This window comes from Furipterus horrens, unplaced genomic scaffold (genome assembly GCF_987537825.1).
Source record: "Furipterus horrens unplaced genomic scaffold, mFurHor1.1.pri manual_scaffold_9, whole genome shotgun sequence".
NCBI classification, from domain to species: Eukaryota; Metazoa; Chordata; class Mammalia; order Chiroptera; family Furipteridae; genus Furipterus; species Furipterus horrens.
In genome coordinates, this window is record NW_028327179.1 from 34,413,942 (window position 1) to 34,440,839 (window position 26,898).

The 26,898-nt window shown below is 37.0% G+C and overlaps 1 protein-coding gene across 3 annotated transcripts in view; it reads right to left on the reverse strand.

Moving 5' to 3' along the window:
* Positions 1-26,898, reverse strand: part of CDK14 (cyclin dependent kinase 14) — a 564,775-nt gene that overhangs the window by 204,989 nt on the left and 332,888 nt on the right. For all 3 annotated transcript variants that reach the window (XM_090287257.1, XM_090287258.1, XM_090287259.1), the window contains one exon: positions 6,878-6,971. In XM_090287257.1, the coding sequence (XP_090143383.1) occupies positions 6,878-6,971 (94 nt within the window). The remainder of the gene's footprint in view (positions 1-6,877; positions 6,972-26,898) is intronic.

Sequence of the window (26,898 nt, forward strand, 5' to 3'; positions counted from 1 at the left end):
GATTATCTCCTTGGCAAAGCTTTACCAGAGGCCAGATCCGTGACTGCTGCTTAAAACACAGTCTCTGGCAGTTTATATGAGAAGCCTGTGAATGTGGAATTAATTACACATTAATAGTCATCCCTCTTCAGACCAGAAATAAAAGGTCACCAAGGAAAAGCATTTTTTCTCAGTGATTCAACACTATTGGGTTAGCAGAATGTCTTTCTCTGATGGTCACACGACTCCAGAGAGAGAGAGTCTGTGTGTAGAATATGACATATAGTTAGTGTTTCCAAATTTGAACAATTCAGTGGAGGAAATTAAATATTTAACATGATAACATTTACTGTCAAAATTCTGTAGATTCCTTTTTTTGATCATGTGTAATTCTTCAGGGTAAATATAACATTTTAATTCTACAGCATCAATATTAGATGATATTTATCTCTTAATTACCAAAGGACATTTTACTTGTAAAAAGCATTGCACATATAATAACTACAGTGAAAGACAGAGTTATTACCATCAATCATGCTGCTTATCAGCATTTAAGGGTCTCTGTGCTCTAACAAGAGCAAACAGTAGTTTAGGATATTAATATTGCCATGGGAAATTTATAATGATTTATTTCTTTGATTTATTAAAAGCTTAGCCATAACTCAAAGGCCTCTGAATACCCATAAAATTAGGAAACTATTACCATAAAATTAAGAAATAATAGCAACATCTTCATACAGGAAGTAACCCAACAGGATATATTACCTATTGGAAATTACTTATAAAAAGATATTTAAAACTAACACTTTGATTAAACAACATCGATAAACTACGATTTCATAAAACTCATTTTTTGGTCTATTGCTATAGAATATACTTCATTTCTGGTATAACCAGTTCCCTTTCTTTTGCATTCACTCTGAAATAATGTATAAGTGAAGATACTTCTTTCTATATGATTTCCTTTTTGATGTTTTCTGATTTCAAATATAGTAAGTTCATATTTTAGCATCAATACCAGTAATTTGAAAAGCTTATTTAAGTATTGTTCATAGCTATCAGATCGTGAACAGTGAAGTAGAATCTAAAGTTTTTAAAATTATTCTTAGAATGATTAAGTGGTAATATAATTATCGTTAAGCTTTAATCAAATTAAAAAGCAAAGTATTTAAAGATGTAGCATAATGATCTGTGATGCAAACTATAGCCCATTAAAACTTCCTCTTCTGCTATTATTTTTCAATGATATCATATATGAATGAGCTTATTATATTTTTAAGGAAATAACTGGAGAAAAATTACTTAAAGTAATTGAATGAAAATAAAGAGTGGAGTAGAAAAAAGCAAAGGAAAGTATGTTTATAAAAACAGTACATTTATGTTAAGGGCCATAAAATATGAATAAAGGAATATAATTTATTCTTGGATAGAAAAGCTCAATTTTATATCATTTCTTCCTAATATAATTAGCAGGCTCAATACAATCTCAATGAAATCAGTAAGAAGAGATTTTCTTGGAAACAGGGAGAAGGAATTGTTTCATGAGTTTAGATAAAAGAATGGATGTGTAAGAATAGTCAATAGATTTGTGAAAATTAAGTCTTTCAATTCTAACAATTCTTAAGTAATAGGATAACTCTACAAGGATGTTTTTGGCAGCACTTCATAACAGCTGATAACTTTAAACAAACTATGAAAATAATATCTCATCCATACAATGAAACACTCCCGTCATTAAGACTGATGTTTCTAGATTTATTTTTCAATTAACGATATTGAATACACATTGTTAAGTAAAAAAAGTTACAAACAGTACACAAGATATGATTCAATTTTCTTAACATGTGTAGAAAGGGAGGATATATATTAAAATATGAAATATAATTTTCTCTGGAGAGTAGAACAAAAGGTGATTTTTCAACTTTTATACTTTTTAATATGTGGGAATCTTCCATTACAAAGATGCATTAGTCTTATAATCATATAATATTATTTTATTGTTCTGTGTGAGAATTTATGAATAGGAAATAATAAGTAGAATTGAAAAGAAGTGGCCACAAAACAAGACCTGTATAGAGGTTGGGCAAAAGTAGGTTTATAGTTGTGAATATGCAAAATAGTTTATTTACATATTATTATTTATTAATCATTGTATTATTTTCCATATGAACAACTGTAAACCTACTTTAGCTCCACCCTACATATGCTGTTTAGAAGAGATCCACTTTAGATCAAAAGACACACACTAAGTAAAGGGATGAAAAAAGATATTTAATAAAAATGGAACCAGAAAAAAAGCTGGAGTAGGAGGATCCGGTCAAGATGGTGGTGTGGGCAGACATGGCTCACCTTTTCGCACAACCACATTAAAATTGCAACTAAAATATAAAACAACCATCAGCTAGAGCCATCAAATATCAAGTTGAATGGAAGTCTGACAACTGTGGAATTAAAGAAACCACATCCATCCAGACTGGTAGGAGGGGCACAGACATGGAACAGGTTGGTCTCTCAACCTTGTGTGGTGGATAAAATTCTGGAGGGACATCTCAGGAGCACGGAGTCCCAGCCCCACACCAGGCCCCGAGCCCAGGGTTCCAGTGCCAGGAAGATAAGCCCCCACAACTTCTGGCTGCAAAAACCAGTGGGGATTGAGTCCGTGGAAGAAACTGCTGGAGCCCCAAGCAGTTCCTCTGAAAGACCTACTCAGACTCGCTCCTTCTGAGCTCTAGCACTGGGGTAGCAGCTTGAAAGGCACCAGTGGTATACAGGGAGAAATTGATATATCTGGCATCAAAAGCAAACAGAGGCCATTGTCTCTTTTCTAAATCCTTCCCACACAGAGCCAACAAGCTGGTGCCATATCTGAGACTCCATCAACCTGGCTAACACTGTTTGACTCACCTTGGAGATCCACAGAGACTCCTCCTCACCCAACTTATGGGCCCATCCAAGCATCTTTTCCATATAAATGGCTGGTCTTGGCTCATGCTTCATAACTTTGTAAATCCTATCAAACAAGCAATACCTGACCTCAGTGAGCTCCAGGCCCCTGCACTACCAGCAGCCAGCTTAGCTTCACAGCTTGGCTTTGCCTGGGAATCTCCAAATGCAGCACAAGTAGCAACCATCTCAGATTGCTTTATAGTTCAGGCAGGGTGCCTTGGGCAAAACACAGGTGGGGACTGACCTTGGCCTGTACCACCCAGGAAACCCCAGGGCCAGTGCACCCACTGGACAGCTACGGAACATGTCAGAGCACCACCACCCGGCCCCTGCACAGCTGATCCTTCACAGAGGGAGGAGATTGGTGGTCAGTGGTCACAGCCGGTCCTTGCAGCTGACTGGCCTGGGTAAATCTTTCCCATTGATCTTCCAACAGCAATCAAGCCTGAACTACAAGAGGAGGGTGTACTCGGCCCAATGAAGGGCACACCTCAAGTACCCAGCTTGGGTGATAGGGGAGGTGGTGCCATTGGACCCTACAGAACACTTACTACAATTAGCCATACTACCAAGACACGAAGTCAAAGCAGCTCTACCCAATACACACAAACAGACACAGGGCGGCTGCCAAATTGAGGAGGCAAAGAAATATGGCCCAATGAAAGAACAGAAAAAAATAAAAACACCCAGAAAAAAAAAATTAAATAAAATGGAAATAGCCAACCTATCAGATGAAGAGTTCAAAGCACTGGTGATCAAGAGGCTCAGAGAAATGATTGAGTATAGCCACAAAATAAAGGAAGAAGTGATATAAGAAGAGTATACAGGGAACAACAGTGATGGGAAGGAAGCCAGGATTAAAATCAATGATTTGGAACAAAAGGAAGAAATAAAAATTCACCTAGAACAGGAAGAAGAAACAAGAACTGAAAAAATGAGATCAGGATTAGGAACTTCTGAGATAACTTTAAACATATCAACATCTGAATCATAGGGGTGCCAGAAGAAGAGGAAAAGCAAGACATTAAAATCTGATTTGAAAAAAATAATGAAAGAAAACTTCCCCAATTTGGTGAAAGAAATAGACATACAAGTCCAGGAAGCATAAAGAGTCCCAAGCAAATTAAGACCCAAAAAAGATCACACCAAGACACATCATAATGAAAAATACCAAATGTTAAAGATAAAGAGAGAATCTTAAAAGCAGCAAGAGAAAAGCAGAGTTACCTACAAAGGAGTTCCATAAAACTATCAACTGATTTCTCAAAAGAAAGTCTGCAGGTTAGAAGGGATTGGTAAAAAGTACAGTAGTCCCTCGCTATATCGCAGTTCACTTATCGCGGCCTCACTGTATCGCGAGATTTTTAAAAATATATTTAATTATTTATCGCAGATTTTTCACTATATCGTGGGATTTTGCAGTACTGTATACATATGTTGTTAAAGTTACGTAGGTTTAAGAGTGTAGAATAAATGTAAGGTTCCTACTTCCCAGGAGGTGTAGAACATAATGCCCGCAATAAGTGAGAGAACACTGTATTCAAAATTATGAAAAGCAAGGACCTACAACCAGAATTACTCTATCCACTAAAGCGTTCATTTAGAATGGAAGGGCAGATAAAGTGCTTCCCAGACAAGGTAAAGCTAAAGGAGTTCATTATTACCTAGCCATTATTATATGAAATGTTAAAAGAACTTATTTAAGAAAAAGAAGATCAAAACTATGAACATTAAAATGACAACAAACTCACAACTATCAACAACTGAATCTAAAAAATAAAAACCAAAACAAACTAAGCAAACAGCCAGAACAGGAATGGAATCGTAGGTATGGGGATCATTTGGAGGGTTGTCAGCTGGAAGGGGGAAGGGGGAGAAATGGGGAAATGGTACAGAGATTAAGAAGCATAATTGTAGGTACAAAATAGATAGGGGGTGTTAAGAATAATAAAGGAAGGGGTGAAGCCAAAGAACTTACATGCATGCACCATGGGCATGAACTAAGGGGGAAGGGTGGGAATTGCCCGAGGGAAGAAGGGTACCAGGTGGAGGGGAGCAAAGGGAAAAGAAATTGGGACAACTGTAACAGCATAATCCATAAAATATACTTAAAAATAAAGATAAAAAGCTGGAGTAGCTATGCTTATATCAGAAAAAATAGATTTTAAAACAACGGCTATAATAAGAGTCAAAGAAGAGTATTACATAATGATAAAGGAATCAATCCAACAAGAAGATATAATCCTTGTAAACATTTACACACCCAATAGAAGCACCCAAATATATGAAGCAAATATTGACGGACAAAAAGGGAGAGGATAGTAATACAGTCACAATAGGGGACTTTAACACCCCATTTACATCAATGGTAGATCTCACAGGCAGATAATCAACAGGCATAGTTCTAAAAGCACTTTATGTATATTAAGTTAAGTATTCCTCACAACAACCTAGGCAACAGCAGACCCTCCATATCACCCTGCCCAGGCTCTGTAGCTTCAGCTTCACTGGAGAGGACACTCCAGCGTCATCGCAAGATGTCGATTCAACACGGGAGGAGACAGATACCTTGTCACTCCCGAGTCGGACTGCACAGCCATTCTCGGCGGTGCAGATAGACTCTTAAGAAGCTACACCATCGTCTCTCGAGGCTCTGTAGCTTCAGCTTCACTGGAGAGGACACTCCAGCGTCATCGCAAGATGTCGATTCAACACGGGAGGAGACAGATACCGTGTCACTCCCGAGTCGGACTGCACAACCATTCTCGGCGGTGCAGATAGACTCTTAAGAAGCTACACCATCGTCTCTCGAGACGGACGGCTGCCGACGACAACAACCTATGAGGTAGGTGTTTCTATTATCCCTCATTTCCTCCATGGAAAAACTAAGGTTCAGAGAGCCAAGTCCTTTGCCCAAAGATGCAGAGCAGGTGATAAAACCAGATCATCTGGCTCTAGGACACATTTTATTTTTATTTTTTGCATGTTTAAAATTTTTTAATATTTAAAATTTTAGAATAGTTTTAGACAAGTTACAAAAAAAAAAAAGAAAAATAGTACAGAGAGTTCCTGTATACTCTCACCAGTTTCCACTACTGATAAAATCTTACATTACATGGAACATTTGTCATGACTGAGAAACACATTGGGATGCTGACATTAACTAAACTGCACACTCTCCTTGGATTTCACTAGTTTTTTTCCTAATGTTCTTTTTCTGTGCCAGGATACCACATTACATCAACTTGTCATGTCTTTGTAGCCTCCTCTGGACTGTGACAGTTTTTCAGATTGTCCTTGCTTTGGATGACCTTGACAATTTTGAAGACTGCTAGTTGGGTATTGTGTAGACTGTCCCTCAGTTTGGTTTTGTGTGATGTGTTTTCCATGATTAGACTGCAGTTATGGTTTGGGGAGAAAGATCACAGAAGTGAAGTGCCATTCTCAATACACTGTATCAAGGGTATTGATGACAATAATCATGAAGACTCAGCTGAGGCCCTGTTTGCCTGGTTTCTCCATTTTAAAGTTACTGTCCTCTCCTCCCCCTACCCTCTTTCAATGCTCTACTTTATGGGGAAAAAGTTACTGATCAAAGCCTACATTTAAGTGGGTGGAGATGGGAGGGAGTTAAGCTACACCTACTGGAAGGAGAGACAGCTATATAAGCAATTAGCCATTTTTCTGTCAGAGCTCTCATTTTTACCCTCTATTCTATACTGCCTCTGGCATCCTGTCCTTTCTTACTATTTTGACATATTATTAATGTGCAGTTTAAAAACATAATTATTTACCAATTTCTTGCTTTTTCAATGGCCCAAAAATATGTTAGAATTAGATGTGATGAGCAATAAATTTGTTTAAAATTATTTTCTACTACCACTGTGGAATGTATCACTAAGGGATGAATTAGAAACCCATTTTTCTCAAAAGCATTCTGTAAAGAACTTACCAGAAATATTCGTTCAAGTTGATCCTGAATGTCTTTCATTCCTGGAAAAGCAGCAACTCCTTGGATCATTTCAACAAAGATGCAGCCAACTCCCCTAAAGAGAAATGAAACATTGTTACAAAAACTTCAATACATTCTGCTTAGAAAAATAAATCTGGAATTAAATCTTACAGAGGAGAAACAATGAATAAATAACATTCTCAATGAGCACCAAGGGCTGTGACACACATCTCTCTGTCTACTGCCCTGGAAGACATTAAATAGATGCAACTATACGGAGCTCAGAAAAAGATGGAAACCGATACAATGTAAAACTTGGTGGCTCCACCTTACTTACAGGATACAAGCCAGACACTCCTTAGCCTGATACAGAAAGCCACCGCAGCCTGGTTCTAATATTCTTCCACAGCCCTATTTCACAAACCCATAATGTAGTCTTCTCTCTAGCTGTCCAGGGCTCAAACACCTCTGCATCAAAATTATCTGGGAAACTTTAAAAAACTACTAAAGAATGAACACAAACCCCAAAGATTCCGTTTCAGTCAGTCTGGGTTGGAGGCCAGGCATTGACTGGGGCTGTTCAGGTGACTGAAGGTGACCACACTGAGGATCTCAAAGCCAGACTGACCTGCCGTGGGCCAAGCATAAACCTACACAACTTGGCTCAAACTGCTCCACTGCCTAGAACTCCCCCTTCTTCATCTATTTGCTCTTGACACATAAATCCAACCCAACTGCTAAAATGTGATATAAATCCCATACCTTCCATGAAGAGAACATACAGAATAGCTTTTTTTAATGAGTTTATTTGTCAAGCTTTTATTTAATACATCAGCCACCTACTTGGTCAACTTCCTCTCCTAGCAAGGCAGTCCAGCAGCACATCAGGAGACCTTGCCTTCAGACAGCAGCCTGCAACTAACCCAACAGGACCAACCAATCCATAGTGTAGGCGGTGGGCTAAGCAAACATTTCTGTGGAACTTTGGGGACCAAGTCAATTGGGAGCAGAATGAAAAGAAACTGGCATAAGGAGATGGGATAAATCACATATTAATGGCAGAGAACTAGCAAGAATGACCACCTTCTTGCAAATTAAGTCCCTGAATTGACCTGGTTCCCGCCTTTCTAAGGCCTGGATGTTCAGATAATCCAGTGCTTTTAATAGACATCTCTACCTTCTAGCAATTCTCCAGGACTTCTTTTTTTTTAATGGCTCTACCTTGAAAGAGTTTGTTCCTGAAAGTGTCATAATAAAATCATGAACATATTCGGGTACCTCTTTAATTGCTACACTCATATTCAATTTAGAGTTAGCAAATCCTTGTGTCTTAACTTATTTCAGATCCTCTGGAGTTTAAAGACAAGGGGACTACTTTTCTATAGCTGTCCCGGTTCTTATTACAATTGTATGTGAATAGTGTTCTGAATTAAAGAAGTAATGCATTTACAGAAATCTCTTCTCTATTATACCAAATAATCTTTTTCCAATTAAACACCAATAGTATATAAAGTCAAATGAATAAAAGCAAATGCTACTTTATATCAAAAAAGTATTTAATTAGTAAAGAATTAATTTCAAAATCAATTTTCGAGGCAGATGGGTTTTAACATTTTTCATTTCAGATTTGAGAGACAACATAGGTATCAAGAATTATTTTATTAGCATATTAAAATGCAATGATATACATATAAATATTGGGCTTCAGATATCTGGTTAGGTATAAGATTTCAATTTGGTGACTTTCCAAATTTTTATGCAATGAATTCATTTCAAAGACTATATTTTTAATGTCTTCTTATTTAAGTTTACATAAAATATCTTGGATCTTAAATAGCTACCTGCACCTTCCTTTTTTAATATTCAGAACATCCCTCTATTCTCCACGTTTTGGCCTTAGCCTCTCCTACCACAAACTCCAACTCTACGTGCAAAGACCCTCAGTAGAAGGCACAGCCACGCCCGCTGTCTACCCTGCTAAGCTGGCTGGTGAGGTAACCATTTCACTTACAGAAATTCTTTTACCACTGCTTGTGCTTAGTCGATATACCTCCATAATATGATATTTAGAACAATTGAAAGACAACTCTATGCTGTAATTCTACTCAGTTGGAAGGCTGTGATAGAGCACACCTACAGGCTCTTAATCTGCTTAGCTAGCTAAGGGCCTTGAACTCTGATTTCTAATGGATGTTTCCTACGACATCATTTTTTCAAAGATGCATTAGGGTATACAAATGAAGCTGAGAGACTTATACTTAAAGGATTTTTAAAATGAGATAGGAAGCTCAAGAAAATTAAAAAGGAGTAGTATAAAATATATCAACATATTAGCATAGCAGAATACTTTATTACTGGAGCTGCCTTACTGCCAAACAGCAAATAAAAGCCTTTCAATTTCATATGAAGGGGTCATTACCTGTTTTCCTCTTATTCCCCTTCACACTACATTAGCCCTGTGCTCCTTCTCTTGATGGATTAGGTTGACTGCTCTTAGTAGTTTACTTAGAATTCATCCACTAAGTTCTATACTTAAGATATATAAACTTATTTTAAAAAGTGTCTCCTTTAATTTGTTCCTTCTATTGATAATTTGAATAATTATATAATTACTACCCACTTAGTCTACATTTTTCAAGAATAAGAACCAGTCACAAAAGCTTACAATTAAAGCTGCCATAGGATATAGTGTCTTTAAATTCTTATTTTAAGATTAGTTACCTGGTAAGGTAATATATAAAACATCCACGCATGCTTACACATCCTTCAATTCTTTTCAACTCAAAACTCCCAAATTTAGTTTATGCCACAGATGTATAACTAGTTTTTATGAATACAATTAAAAACAAAACTTTAAGCCAAATTGATAATTTTTGTGATTATGAGCAGAGAGAAACAATTTTTTAGGCCTGAAGATCATACAATTTGGGAGTTCTGATTTTGGCAAAGAACACAAAATCTTGAATAAAAAACTGCTTATGAAAATGAATTTAGAATGAGAAAATAAAAAGTCATAAATTTTTTTATCTAACAAATGTGACAAATAATATAAAATTTAGAAAAGTAATGTAATATTTATTAACTGTCTTACACACCTCTCTAATACTTTTCTTTCTAAAATTTTGCCTGCATAATTTTTGCTTACCTCTTCTATAAAAATTCTATAATGTTAACAGTTAAGGAAATATAGAGATAAAACCTAGTCTTTCCTTTAGAATAAAGATGACCTTCTTTTCTGATAGTATAGAGAGAAGTTTCTTTGTTTCTTTCAGCTTCACTTCTCATTATTGATACAGTCTTGTAAACTTTTAGGATTGTTTTCAATTTTGGGAGAACTTCTATTAAGTTCCTTTCAAGGATGTCTGTATACTACAAACACAGTAATCCTAAAACATTCTACACGTTTCCCTGGAAGGAGGTGCCAGAGGAACACGAGAGGATATGCTCAGCTCAATGGGGGGAGTGACGAAAGACTTGTACTCCTGATCGTTTAAAGGACAAGAAAAGTGGAACGTGGCGGGTTACTGGGTGAGGGTGTCAGGGATGAGAATGGGACATTCAGGTAGAGAAGACAGGATCTAGAAAGGAGAAATCTTGAGAGAACCATACGCTGTTGTTTGGCCCTGTGTGGAAAATGGAAGGTAATGTTAAAAAGAGAGAAGTCCATATTCTACTCTAAGAAGTTTGTTTCATTCCTAGGCTAGAAGGTCTCGATATTTTTCTGCATCCCAATACAGTGGATAAATCTCCCTGGGTATATATGTGGAGAACCCAGATTATAGGCAGATGAGGAGATAAAATGGCTTTGAGGACAGAAGCAATTACAACCACTAGTTATATACCCACTTTGTTCTTTCCCACTCACAGCAGCCAGTGAATGAGCCAAAGAGTAGTATGAGCCCTCCCTCAACTGGGGGCAGGGGACAACACACAGTAATGCACAAGGGCCCACAAACTGTGGACCACGGGCCAAAGTGAACCCAGTGCATGTTTTTATACAGCCTACAAGGTAAGAATCCCTTTCACATTTTTAAAGGTTTCAAAACTTTTTCAAAAACACTATTCGGTGATAAATGCACTTTATCTGAAACTCATACTTCAGTGTTCATAGATAAGGTTGTATTAGAACACAGCCAGTCATTCATTTGCATTGTCTCTGCTGCTTTCTCATCACTATGGCAGAGTTGAATAGTTATAGAGGCTATATATCCTGAAAAGCTGAAAATATTTACTAGCTGGTTTTGTTATGCTTCACTTGCATAAAGCTTACTTATAAATAGAAGAAAAATCATCTTCATCATTTATATAAAAAATTGTATATTATGATTATTTGTGAATAATTAATAGAAATGGGCTCTCAAGTACAATCTGGTTTTTCACTATTTTCCTCACTAGTTTTCGTGTGATAGCTATTCTTTAAAAGTTTCTATGCATTTTTGTCAAAAATTAGTAGATTTCTTTTTTTAAAAAACATATTTTATTTATTTGTTTGTTTGTTTACTTATTTTATTTTTAGAGAGGGAAAGAAACACCTCTGTGTGGTTGTCTCTTACTTGCGTCCCCAACTGGGGACCTGATGTGCAACCTAGTCATATGCCCTGACTGGGAATCGAACCAGTGACACTTGGCTCGCAGGTCGACACTCAATCCACTGAGCCACAGCAGCCAGGGCTTACATTCCTTAATACTTGATTTAAGGTGAATATTTTAGTCTTTAAAGTATTTTTAACTTATAAGTGAATTGGGAGAAAATATATATGGCGAATTTTAATAATAGTGCTTCTACAACCAGCTCTATAAGAATTTCTTCTCAAAACAGAGAATTTTGTGAGTTGATTTAAATAATGGGCTGGATGAAAGGAAAAAAGCTTACTTTTAGAACTTTAAAGTTTGCATTTAGAAGCCTGGGGAGCAAAATCTTATTTCTGAAAGTACTACCTATTACTTTCATAAACAGTAGGAAATTTCACTTGATAAATGAAATTTTATAAACATAAGATTGCTGTGTTCTGAAGTGATTTCTAGTTATTTTCTATCCACATCCAATGTCAGTGTGTCTGTGTTGATGAAAAGCGAAGAATCAGATTTTTTAAATGATATCTTGAGCTTTGTTTCTTCCTTGCAACAAGAGTGGAGACTGGAGAGAGTGAAGGCCCTGCATGCTCTCCAACTGCACATCACACCTGTTTCCCGTGAGACTTCCTCTCCTTGAGCCCGGCTGCCCTGCCGGTTGTCCCTACAGCATGTAGCACTCTCTCCCGTGCCAGGACCTGTGCTGCAGTTGTCGTCCCTCTGCCCAGAACACATCCCCCCTTCCCCACTCTGTGCACAAATAACTGCTTCTTGTAATTCAGGGGTCAGCTCACATGGCTCCTTTTAGAAATGTCTTTCTCAGCCGCCATGTGTAAGGTAGGTTCCTCCTTGCTGCCCAGACCACGAGATACCCTCCTTTGCCTAGTTTGTTTCCTTCACAACACTTGAAAGGATGTTAGCTTGTCTTTGCTTTTTGGGAGTGCGTCTCCTCTAGATGGAAGACTCAAAAGACAAGAGATAAGGCTGTGGTCATCATCTTGTCCCCAAGGCACAGAGAAGTGTCAGGCACACAGCAAGGGCTCAAAAATATTTGTTGAATGAATGAATCAAAAGCAGTGAAGCCCTCCCTCTGCTTTCCCATTCTCAACTACCAAGTGAGAGCTGAGCTTCAGGACTTGTTTCCAAAGGATATTGTATGGAAGTGGGGGTGAAAGGGTGGATAGCAACTTTACAATGGAAAAAACTGGCCAACAGTACCTTGACCATGTGAACAAGGTTAACGTCATCAGTGACAAGTCATGTGGATAGCATGTACCCTTGATATAGTGTGACGATAAGGTCGCTTCAACTCTGTAGGCTTCCTCTACCAAACATTAGACAACTCCAAATTGAGGAACATTCTACAGAATACCTGACTAGTACTCTCAAAACTGTCAAGGTCATGAAAAACAAGGACAGTCTGAGACACTACCATGACCAAGAGGAGACTAAGGACACAGAACTGCTACATATAATGTGGTATCTTGAATGGAATCAAAAGACAGAAAAAGGAAATTAGGGAAACACCAGTAAAATCAAAATAAAGTTGTTAATAGTAATATGTCAGTGTGGTTTCCTTAGTTGTGACAAATGTACAGTAGGAGAAACCAGGTTAGAAGTATTAGAAACTCTCTACTGTCTTTGCAAGTCTTCTATAAATCTAAAACTATTCTAACATCAAAAGACAACCTACAGCCCTGGCTGGTGTGGCTCAGTGTACTGAGTGCCACCCTGCAAACCAAAAGGTCGCCGGTTCGATTCCCAGTCAGGGCACATGCCTGGGTTGCAGGCCAGGTCCCCAGTTGTGGGTGTGTGTGAGGCAACCAGTTGATGTTTCTCTCTCTCTCTTTCTCCCTCCATTCCCCGCTCTAAAAATAAATAAATAAAATCTTAAAAAAAAAAAAAAGACAACCTACAGAATGGGAGAACATATTCGCCAATACATCTGATAAGGGGTTAATATCCAAAATTCATAAAGTACTTATAAAACTCAACACCAAAAAACAACCCAATTAAAAAATGGGCAAGAGACCTGAATAGACACTTCTCCAAAGAGGACATACACATGGCCAACAATCATATGAAAAGATGCTCAGCATCACTAGTCATCAGAGATGCAAATTAAAACCACAATGAGATACCACCTCACACCAGTCACAGTGGCCATCATTAACAAATCAACAAACAGCAAGTGCTGGCGAGGATGTGGAGAAAAGGGAGCCCTAGTGCACTGTTGGTGGGAATGCAGACTGGTGCAGCCACTGTGGAAAGCAGTATGGGATTACCTCAAAAAACTAAAAATGGATCTGCCTTTTGACCCAGTGATCCCACTTCTGAGAATATATCTAAAGGAACCCAAAACACTAATTTGAAAGAACCTAAGTACCCTATGTTCATTACATCATTATTTACAATCGCCAAGATATGGAAGCAACCCAAGTGTCCATCCATAGATGAGTGCATAAAACAACTACAGGACATTTACAAAATGGAATTCTACTCATCCATAAAATAGGAGGAAATTTTACCCTTTGTTATAGCATGGATGGACCTGGACAACATTATGCTAAGTGAAGTAAGCCCGTCAGAGAAAGACAAACACTGTATGATTTCACTCATATGTGGAATCTAATGAACAAACTGAACTAACAAGCAAAACAGAGACAGACCCATAGATGGGGAGCAGACGACAGGGGAGTTTAGGTAGGAGGTGGAGGGATCGAGCAAAAAGGAAAAGGACTCGTGGACACGGACAACACTGTGGTGATTGCAGGGGGGAGGGGGTGTAAGGGGACTAAATGCTAATAAAAAAAACACAATAAAGATTAAATTAAAAAAGAAAAATGACATATATAAAGTATTCTCTACAAAAATCTTCCTTTAAAAACAATATTTCATCAATTCTCGTTGACATCCATAATAATGACATAATATCCTTAAATATTTTCATGTTTTATTTTCTAAATGGTATAATAAAAGCTGTCAATTATCCCCTCTGCAAAAAAAAAGGTTTACTTTTTTTTAAATTAATTTTTTTTAAGTTTATTTTTTAAAAAGGCAAAATGAAGAAGGACAGCATCTTTTGCGGACAGTGTATAGAATTAGTCGCCTAAGTAGAAGGTCCACAGCACTTTGAGTTTCCCCACATGAGAAGAAAAGAACCCCAGTGCATGAACTTTTTCTTGAAAACAACATGAGTCATCTAGGACTGCAGGCTAGAATGTAAATGTCAAGAAGCATTAACCTGAAATAAGCTGGGCAGCAAACTAATTCAAGATTAAGTTTGACATGAAGGTATTTGAAAACTGACATACACATCCTATGGTAAAGGAATTCAAGCCGAAAAAAATGTATCTAAATTATTAAATTTTGGGCGATGGGGGAAGTGTAGGATGCAGAGAAAAAGTGGAATTCACAAGGAAGGGACAAGGAACTTTTGTCCATCAAAGTAGAGTACAGCAAGATCAATGTCACTTGTCTGTGGAGGCTGCCTGGTCTCTCAGACTGGCTGGGTTAGGTAATCTCCTAATTCCATGCTTCTCAAGCCACTTCTTAAAACTGTAATTTATTAATTTGTAAATGTATTAGCCACTATCATCTTTCTCAGAACATCAGTTTGGTCTTCTAGTTTCGAAGACAAAGTTCAAATGAGCCAAGGAGTTATGGCACTAAACAGCACCCCTTAGACCTGAATGAAACAGGGTTAGGTCACTACATCACCAGCTAAAATGCAGTGTAATCTAGCTATGCATTAACTGCCTATGTCTTAAAGTCCTGTTGGGGTGTCATGGTGCAGGACAACTTTACATCTTTCACCTACAGTAGGGATTAATTAAATCCATCAACTCTACTCAGATAATGTCTGCATTTGACACATGACATTTCAAGCATAGGATACTCCATTTTCTCATAAAGACATGGATGTTACAAGATGCTAATTAACCCAATAAAATGATTATCCCATATGAAGAAGTACATTATAGGATCTGGAGATGATTATTTATCTAAAATGTACTAATCTCATTTTGGTCATCAAAAAATGAAACACTGTTCTCCTTCCCTAATTCTCAGGGCACTTCTCAGGGCCACAGTTTGGTTTGGTTCCATCTCCGTAGGCAATGTAGGACTTTAATATTTAAAAACATAGTTCAATTAAAATCTCAAACAAAAAAAAAAAACCCTCCTAATTTTAGTTTCTAATTTTATCCATTTATTAACAAAGGTTTGAGATTCCTTCGGGTAGAGAGCTTTAAGCAGAGGGTGACTGTTTCATTCTCAGGTGGCAGCATTTGACCACAGAGCCTGGATGATGACACTGTGGCCTGTGCCTTTGGGTATGCACAGAAAGGACAGCGACCCAGCCAGCTCACACTCTCACCATGGGGAAGACCTGCCTGCCCCTTCTCGTTCCAAGCTCCCTAATTGAAAGTTATGAGGCCTCTACTCGAGTTCAGAGAATCGGAAAGAGGGCTGTAGATAAAGACAGTGTCAAGCTGCTTCTGACAGGAGGACAGATGAACAGAACCGTAACTCACTGCAGGGTTTGCCTTCCTCCCTTTCAACATTGTGCTGCCACCAGAAATTCCTCAAAGCCTCTGTGTCTGTCGTGAAAACAAAAAAGCATCTGAAGCTGCTTGTCTCACGCTTTCATGTGGACGCCCGTCACGTGGGGACCTGGTTGGAGTGAGGGCTGTGACCGACTAGGTCTGGACTGAGGCCTGAGATCCTGCAGCTCTAACAAGCCTCTAACCAATGCTGATGCTGCTGGTTGCAAGACAAGAACCTGAGGAGCAAGAATCGAAAGGAATCTAGGTAATCCTGCTTTGAAAGGAGTTTTATAACTTGGATTAATTCTCTGAATATAGGTTCAGGCTCCAGTCAAAGGAACAATAACAAAAACCAGCAGACTAGTGAAATAAATTAGATTAAATGCTAAACACAACCTGAACTTAACACACAGGAATGCAATAGGAACTCAGAAAGGTTCCTCATTAATTAACCTAATAGGTAATTTTATTTAGCCATGGTTCACTGAAATAAACCATTATGCAATTAAAGCTAGTGCGATTTGATGTACCAAGACTGCTATTTGTTTATCTGATTTCTCTGTGTTGAAATATATATATTTGTAAAACAGACAGGGGTTTTATTCTCTAGGAGGTTAGCTTCAAAAAAAATGAAAATAAAAAAAAATTGCAATAAATTATAAGAAGTTCATTACACATAGCAGATGTGATCTTTTCAAGTTGCTAACTTGCAGTATTTGAAAAGTGAAAGATTAAAAAATTACATTCCATATGCCCTTGGTGACTACTGAAGGAACTGAATTGATTAAACTGTCACTCAGCATTTACTGTGGTTAGTGCTTCATTAGGCACAGATAGGCACAATATATCTTAGTCAAATACTTCTATGGACTACTAAGTTCTCAGGGAATGAAAACCAAGCCAAACCAAACCTACGTTGTGGATAAAAGCCCAACTCAAAAAACATTCAATTCAAAAGAATAGACTTTTTATATAATGGGAAACTAAGATTTATTTTCCAAACGATGAGACAAAATTATATCTCTAAGAAGGTACGCTTAGAAATTAAGTATATCAGAACAAAAACTAAGTAAAAGCAAAGAATGAAGTCCTAGCAGCTAATATAGTTCAGTAAGACCAAGGCCCAGGGTGGCCGGCTGCTGACTTGGGAAGAGGTACCAGGCAGGTGAGTGGGAACCCCTTTACCAGCGTCAACCTCTGAAGTAAGACTTCTGAGGAACCACCCTAAAGTACCAACCAGCATTAATCTTTAAGTTACAATGATAATTCCTGCTCACACATATTAATATACATCTATCTTAATATATACATTTCAGTATACACATATTTTAGTATATATGTACTTGTATTCGTCATTATATATAAAATATATATTTTTAAATCAAATGGCAAAGCTGTACTTTTGCTTTCTGGTTGAGTTCCCTGAGTCAGAAACATGGGGATCATCCAAAACCCTTGGCTTTCCCTTACCGCTCTCATTCAGTCATCACCTTGTCATAACCTAACTATTCCTAAATATCCCTCCACTCTGGTCTCCAACCATGCCCCTCCTCCCACCTCCAGTCCTTCCTTTTTTTCTACCTGCTTCTTAAACCATGTCCTTTTCCTACCCACAAATATCAGCTGTTTCCCCCCCTGGTGGGATATTCTGTCCACAGCATGGCCTTCATGATCTTCAACCCCAGCTTCGTCAACTTAGAGAGATGGTTTTGACAAGTTAGTCCAAGTAATTACTACTTGGTGACATCTTCTCCGACCTCCCACTTCTCTTCAACAATCCACAACTATACCAACTGTATGTATGCCTGTGTTATAGCTCATCACAGTCTTTTCCTCTGATCATGAGGGCATGAATGGATCTTTTTCCTCTCTATAAGCTCCAGGACCTCATCTAGTGCCTGGTGCAAAATAGGTGTTCAATAAATAACAAAAATAAGTGAATGTTTTCATAACTAGTCCAAGCAGTACACACAAGAAACTGCAATAGAGAAAGAAACCTGCTGTAGAACTAATAGTATCATATAAAATTAAATGCTAAAGAAAAATCAGTTCAGTAATTTCATCAAAATATCTAAACTCTAGCTTAATTTATAAGTCTCTCTGAAGGAATTCCAGCAATCTCCATGGAAACCGATCGTTTAGCAATAAAAGTCACTCTAGTGGTAAAATTTAGAGATAGAGAAATTTTAAAGAATACCTAAAACAATGTTTCAACTTTTACATCTAAGGAAACTGTATTGCTTGTTTAAATGTTTTAGTTTCAGTCCCAGAACCTGAAACCATGAGTCTGACTCCTGGGCTAGTGATTCCTTCATGATGCCAGGCTGCCTCCCCAGTTAGAACCAAGTGGTTTTATTTGGCCAGTCTGGTCAGAGTACAAAAGAAGAAACAGAGATAGCAAATTTGTTCTTGTTCCTGGTGGCATAAATGCTAAGAAGAATAAAGATAATTCCAAAGTCCTCCATAATCAGGTTTGAGCACATCATAAAACAACCCTTACAAACTGAAGTCTATCACCATTGCCAGTGTACCAAAAATAAAATGGTTGTCTGGGTTTAAAAATGCTTGAATATTCAAAACAGTCTCCTGTAGATAATGAAAATCCTATAAAGTATTAAAATAATAGCCCCCATTTATATCGATAACAGAACATTCAGACTTGAAACTTCCAGAATCAGGCACAATTAATTTTTTAAAAATGTAAATAGGAAAGGTCCTTCCTGAAGACTTCTATAAGTAAACAAAATAAAACTCAAAATATTGCATTTACTAGCAGAGATATATTATTTCTTGTACTTTGAAACAATAAAGGAAAAGTGAAGCCCCATTTGATCAGTCATTTAAAATGCTACCAGTGAAATCACTTCTCTAAGGAATAACTGTAGACCAGTCAGAACAAGAAAAAAACAAATTAACAAGACTTGCATATCTTTAGTTTCTGTTTATATGACAGTTGATGTAGAACAAGGAAGTCATATTATAAAATTCCTCCCTGCAAATGTATTTATCCTCCTGCATTAATGTGGGGAATTAGGACAAAAATATATTCATGGGTAATTACGTTAAAAATCTTTTTAAAGAAACCACATCTAGCATATCATGAAGCGAATATTTGACAGTAAAGTATTTGACAATTGTCTGATATATTAGATAATATATGCAAAACCTGAAGGCTAAAACCTTTCCATTATAAACTGTCTGTCTATTTATTGGTGAAGTCTGTAGGCTTCCTGAAATATTCTGAAAGACTTGGCCTGGAATGTGGCTGTGTAGACTGGACATTGTACATAAACCAGAATGTGAATGATCCTCCTGGAGTTGTGCGATGCAGTGGCACTAGTGAGTGGTGGTTGAGGACAGGAACCAGGCCTTTTCACTGTTACATCTGAAAATTCTGTAAGGTTCTGTTGAATAAATGAATGAATGAAGATACTCATATTGTGTAAGAGATATCTTTGTGGGAAGGAGGCTGCCCTGGGATTCTAGACATGTTTTCTTTTTTGTTTGTTTGTTTATTTTCTTTTTTATTCTTTGCTACCACCAATCAGCTAGTGTGTGCAACATAACCAAGCACTTTTAGAGTCTGGGGGTGGGAGGTGTAGAATAACCATAAAACAACAATAAAAAAATTATGAATTGATTTCACAGGGTCACTAAAATTATGAAACAATTTCTAAATGGACTATGTTAGGATTAAATATAAAAAACAGATGAAAATTTATATAGTTGATAAAGTTTTTTAATTTGTTGAGTTTACATTAGGCCATAAATAAATTGTTTTCAGAAGCAAACCTGGTAAAAAAGCTAGCAATCAAGGAAGAACCATTAAAGTATTGATGAGAAAGAATGGAAAACCCCTCCCAAGTTTCACTACAAAAATGCAATTATATATAAACACTCATTCTTGGAATCTGCTGTCTCACATGGAAATACATAAAATGGCAGAGCAAAAGATAACCCACACGTATATAAAAAAACAGGAAGCTACTCGATTCTGTCTTTAGTAATTTACTAAAGTGCTTGTCAGACACTATGATTAATTTTTATTTTTTAATGGAATTTAGCAGGCTATTTCTTGGCCACGGATAAGTTATTTTAGTTAATTTTGACTTTAATTCTTTTCGATGATTGCATTATTTCTTTTTTTCCCTTAATGGCTTCTCTTACCAAAAGGAATCTAAGGACAGTATATCTAATGAGCAAAACTAAAAAAATAAAACAAAATAAATATCTAAGTTTATGAATTATATAACAGCATCTAAAATCAAGAAGGCTATTAGTACATTGAGTTATATGAATTCATACAGCAGAATCCCAGTAATTAAAAATGTGATTCTTAATTAAAAGTCTTCAGATAATGAGGAATTAATTCACAAATGTTACAACATAGAAGTCCCTACTTCCATCCTTCAATGAATAGTATGAAGTAGACACCCAAATCCCTTTACTTACTACAGTCACACAGTAATGTCTGCCTAAGCTCCCAGTTTCTCTCCTATCACATTCCCACTCAATCATGTCTTTCCTGTGCATATAAATTAATGGTCTACCTTTTCACCTCCATTGGACTAGAAACTTTATATTGAATGGAACATTTGTTGAAAGTTTCACTAATTGCTTCTGCTACTTTTAATAGCGGGTTTATATTGGATTCACACATACCATTAATCCAAAGGTCCACTTTCTATAATTAATTCTTTAAATTCATGTAAAATTTTATCTTTTTAAGAACTGCCATTTCACAGTCTATTCACTTTCATCACTAGTCCATCAAAAATCATATGCCTTTCCTTTCAAGTTTATTTTTTCATAAATAAGATGTCATTATTTCACTAACACTTATGTGATTAGAATTACAAATTTCCACCAGCACAAGAGGCTCCTGCCTGCAATTTGCTCCTTGACTCCCACTCATCAGTGAGAGATAACCTTTTTTTTCAGAAGTGTGGGTAAAGTTTTGGCAATTTAGGCAGACCACGGGCAGTTATATTAAGGTAGAAGTCATTAAAAAAGAAACTCAAGGCCCTGGCCAGGTAGCTCAGGTGGTTAGAGCATCGTTCCTATATACCAAGATTGCAGGTTCAATTCCCTGACAGGGCACGTACAAGAAGCAACTATAAATGCATAAATAAGTGGAACAACAAATCAATGTCTCTCCCCTATCTTCCTCTTGCTCTCTAAAATCAATAAAGAAAGAAATTCAATAAACTTTCTAAGAACTGAAACCTCTATCTTTATATTTCATATTGAAGGAAACCTAGCCGGCACCAACAGAAAAAGACACATCCAAACTGAATTATCATGAAATTTCAGAATACCAAGGATAGAGAAAAGAGCCTAGTACTCTCCAGAGAGAAAGTGTGAGAGGCACACAAAGGGCTACAAATCAGATGAAGTCAGACTTTTCAGCAGCAATACTAAAAGCTCCAAAGAAATTAAGCAAGGCATGCAACATTCTGAGAGGAAAAGCCTAACTTCAAAGTCAGTTTGACACTATCAATCATGTGTGGGAAGGAGAATAAAGACATTTTCAGAAAACGAAGAATTCGAGAACTGTAACTCTAATGCATTCTTTCTTAGGAACCTAAAGGAGGAAGAATTGGAATACGGGAAAGGGGGCCTCTGTAATCAGTAAAGGAAAAAGAATCCAACCCAGAATAGACTAATGGAGTGACCAACCCCAGAGGTGAGGGAACCAGTAAGACACTGAAACACTAAGAGGCTAGCCACAGCAGGAAGCCATCACCTGCCTTAGACCTAAAAGCCACTATTCCCCTTAGAATTGAAAAGGTCAAATGTTATTGAAATCTATTGACAGTGAGAGCCATGGAAGAGGGACTTCCCCATAGAATTGTAGTCAGCCATTTCCAGAAATATGGGCTGAAGTAGGAAAGAATTAGGAAAGAATACTCCATCTCTCTCTCCTCCCACTTATCCATTGCCTGAACTCAACTGGAATGGTAGCCAAGACAGCTTGGAGGATGGAGGATGTATTCCCTAGGGTTGGCCATCCAGGACACAGGGCAGGGCGGAAGAGAGTAGAGAACAAATATGAAGAGAAACAGAGAATAACCAATTTAGGACCTACAACAACAGGAGAGGGGCAAGTGGAAGTCCCAAGATGGCAGCTGTTCAGCTGTGCTAAAGTAAGAAATTAGAGAGCTGAGAGAGGAAAATTCCAAGGAAAAGGTTGACAGAGAGAGATATGAAGAAAATTAAATGGGATAGAGAGTTTTGCTGATGTGTTTGAGCATCTGGATTTCTTTTCATACATAACTGACATATCTCTCTTATATCTATAAATAATTAAGAATAAGAACAGAGACAACTAAACTAATAAAAATCAGAGACAATTATAAAGTCCAGGAAAAACACAAGGTAATACAAGAAAATATACATTTCATGAACACTAGCTGACTTAAGTAGGAATATTTACATGTTAATGTTTCAAAATGCAATACAGTCTCCATATTGGGAGAACAAGGTGAAATGACGGACAGTTGATGGAAGACAATTAAACCTCTATTTATCATAACACCTACCTAGTAGATAATGTCTAAAACAGTAAATCAATAAATAGCAATATAAGCAATTATTTAAGACATGGAGAAGTAAACACTAAAAGAGCTAAAAGCAGTTGCTTCTGGGAAATTGGAGAGTGAGTTTAGGTGCGGCAGGAGATTACTGCTTTTGCTATTGCTACTGTTGTGGCAGCTATTAGCCATTAGTTATACCTGAAATAGGTTTTACTGTCACAGTTTTCTGATTAGGAAACTGAAGGTAAAGATAGTTAATGGATTTGGTCAACCAAGGTCACACAGGGAAGGAGTGGTGGAGATAGAATCTAATTTAGTCTTCCAATGTGTTCTCTACTACAAGACTGACTCTCCTTTACACAGCAAACCACTTCCAGTTACATGACCAGAGAACTGATCTGCATGGATAAACACACAACTTAAAACATAGAAGGTAATAGTATACACCCAATGTTCTCTAAACTTTGAACACCAATTTATGTATTTACAAATTAACCCCCTGCCACACACACACACACACATAAGATGAGAACATCCTGGGCCAAATTTCTAAGTCTCTAGACATAAGTGGTATGCTAATTTCCCTAAAACCAAATATAGCAGCTTCTATTACTGCAATATATCCCATAGTACCCTTGGACGCTACACCGGCACACTTGGATTTATTGCGCTTCACAGATGTTGTGTTTTTTACAAACTGAGGGTAAGGCCCTCCACCAGCAAAAAGTTTACAACTTGCATTAATGCAATACTTGCTTTATTGTGGTGGTTTAGAAACAAACCCGCAATATCTCTGAAGTATGCCTATACTGCAATAAAAATGCAATATATTTTGCTTGGCTGATATACTAAGAACAAATAAGAACACTATTCTCAATATTTGTGTAGTCTTATATTTCTTAAAGAATTTCACATTTAACCATCTCTTGCTATTCTCACAAAGCAGTGAAGCAGTGAGTATACTAAGGGATATCTCAATATCATGAAACTTAGTAACTGTGATCAGCCATTTAAAAACTATCCACTTACTAAAATAAGCCAGTCAATGAAAGACAAATACCACACATCTCACCTATAAGGGAATCTAGTGAACAAAAGAAACTTAAAAAACAAAAATAGAACAACAAGCATGATACCATGGAAAGTGACCAGAGGGGAGGGGGGAGGGGAATAATGGTGGAAAGAAGGGGAAGGAACTAGACAAAGAACATGTGTGAATGACCCACAGACAAGGACAACGGCGTGGGAATTGACTGTAGCAAGGGGTGGGATGGGCAGAGAAGGGCAAAGGGGGAAATACTGTGACAAATGTAATAGAATAACATCCAAAAACCAATTTGTGGGTTCCAGTTACTTTGTCAACTTTGATAAAAATATGGAAATTATTATTTAAGAAAAATAATTAGTGGTGAAGACTACATACAACGCCTCATTATATATATTATTATTCAGCTAACTTATCACTAATGAATGACCAAACATATCCAACGAAAACACACATACATTCTTTCTCTCACAAATACACAATGATAAACAACATGGCATGTAAACACCATAACCATGCTAAGCTTTTGAGAGGAAAATAGAACTGGCTCCCTTCAGTACTCCAAAGCCATGGCTACATTCAGCACTTAAGCAGCCACTCAATAATACCATAAAAATCTAATATTAGAGAATTGCACTTTTGGAGATTATTCATTATTAATCAATGTTACAGAAGTTTTCCACACAAAATTTGACCTTGTAGCTAGTAATCCTTTGGTGTGAATTAAGCTCTCATATGCATTAAGTCTCTTCTGATTACTAGTTTTTAACAAATTACTGCTCTAGTGCTTTATGAGAAAGATGGCCATATGTCACAGTTAAATCCCTGTTTTATATCCATCGTTCTGGTAGAATTAGTATTAATTCCCAAAGGCATTCTGGAATGGATGATATACTATACGGTCACCCTAATTTTAAGAGACTTAAATAGTAGGTGTAGATTCAGAAACCATGGCTGCCCCAGTGAGCTCAGCTTTCAGCCACCCAGATGCCCTCTGACTGCCACCTGTTCTTTTGTTACATTGCACTGGATGTCAGTGACTACACTGACAAGTCACCTGGATCATGTATTATTTGAGGAGCTCTCCAGAGCTCTTAAGGAGTTGTTACATTTGACAGTGACTAATCCAAATCTTCTTTGGGTCTTATGACCTGATTAATTATAAATGTGTAAAGAGTGTTGACAGATAGATGACTTCATGTAGCCCATGAACTCAAGTTCCCATTCCTACCAGCATTCTTTTTTAAATGCACTTATTCATTTGAGCAGAAATGATAAATGAGTAATCGTTAGGAGTTAGGAAAATGCAGGCCGGCAAAGATATTGGTCCCATAAAATGTATTCAACCCAGTGATTCGTGGCTTAAATTTATTTTAAAGAAACTCCCCTTTGAGTAAAACTATATAATACAGAATATTAATGAAGGGGAGACAGGCAATCCTCAAGGCTGTTGAGTGAGAGTGAAAACCACACCCTTTATCTGAGGCACGCAAAGGATTCAACATGACTCAAAGCAATCTAAATTAAAAATAGGAATTTTACTGTATCTGTGTTTTGGAATAACTTTACTAGTAAAAGAAAAACCAATTTCTATAAATCATCTTAACAGATTATGTAATATGTTGTAAAGGAAAGGGTTTTGGAGTGGGTTGGCAGGGATTTGAATGTTGGCTCTACTCACTGACTGTATGACCTTACTTACTATGTTACTTAATTGTCCTGGGTTTTGTTTCCTTCCACATTATTACGGCACAATAGGCAAGTAATTAAAATGCATGAGAGCTTCAAATACATTTTGTGTACAATAAAAGTGTCTACAATTATTACTATCACTACTACTACTTATATAAAACTCAATTATTATTACCACTATTACTCAAGACAGGACTTCATATAGAACACATTTATTATCAGGATAGGGGCTATAGTAGGATTCATCTATGATTCTCTCTCTTAAAACACTGGCAAACACACCTGAGTCCTTAAAAATCTTATTTTATTACATAATTTTCCTTTGTTCAAGAGAGATCATTAAGAATGAAAGCAACTCTGTAAGTTGCCAATATGTATGGTGATTAGGCTTATTTAATAAAAAGCAATGCTGAAGGCCCTTATAATACTCAATGAATAGGCACTTTCTTTTCTGATATATGCAAAATCAATTTTGATGCAGGCATATTTCTATATATCAAGACTGGTATGGAAATTCTTTTCTAACCACCCAGCTGCTACAATGTTAAATAAATTAATATTAATCTTAAATCAGAGATGTAATAGAAAAAAGGGTGATTTAATATGCAATCTCATTACATTTGACAGCCTTATTTATAAATGATTTGCCCCACATTTTGACAAGCACAGTTAATATGCTAATTATCTTTCAGACAGATGATGAGAGGAAGAGACTGGTACAGTATCATCCTCCACACACCATGCTGGGGAGCACTTGATACCACAAGGTAATGTTAATAAATATTGTGGCCCCCGCCCAAAGCACTGTGATCTTGATGAGATACTTACTTATTAGCTAAAGATAACTTAGTCAGCTTATGTTAAAAATGAATCCCTGAAAATAATCCCAAGCGACCTTCTGCTTTAGAAAACAAATGCTGCTCTAAACATATTTATGAACTTCCATAAAGGAGTATAAAGCTTACTTAGAGCAAAGACTGCCACAGCTAGAACAGAACTTCCTGGCAAGGTACAAAAGAACTACACAGATAAACCAGTTTTCACACCTGCAGTTTTCTTAATGTGGCTTTCAGCACATGGTAAGCCTCTTTGGTTTAGAAGTTTAAAGATGATTTCCTATGCCTTGATTTTCAAAGAGTTATAAAATCCAAAAATTAAGAGAAGTTATGCACAAGACAATGCCCAGTTTGATTCCTCCGACTCCTTCATGGAGGGAGACAAAGTATCAAGAACTATCTTCCTTGATGAGCATTCGATAGCACAGTATATTCACACCCATCATGGGGCTGGAGACCTCGAGCAGTAAATCATAAAGTGGTGAGCTCTGATTTCCATCACTTGCTGCCAATTTTAATGCATATGTGTCTTCATTAATATTTTTATTGCTTGTGGCTATTTAAACAGAAAACTGGAAAATGTAACACTGTGTAGGGATCATTAGGTTTTAGTTACTACCCTATTGCCCCAGGATAGTAAATGAACTGTAAAAATAGCCCTGAAATCATTGCCACCTGCCTCCCTGCTATTGGTCATGGGTTAATATTTGCACTTCTCTTTGGTGCAGCTGAGCCATGACTCAATTATAGCCCATTTCTAGGTCTTCATATACCCAGCATCAATGTCATTGAT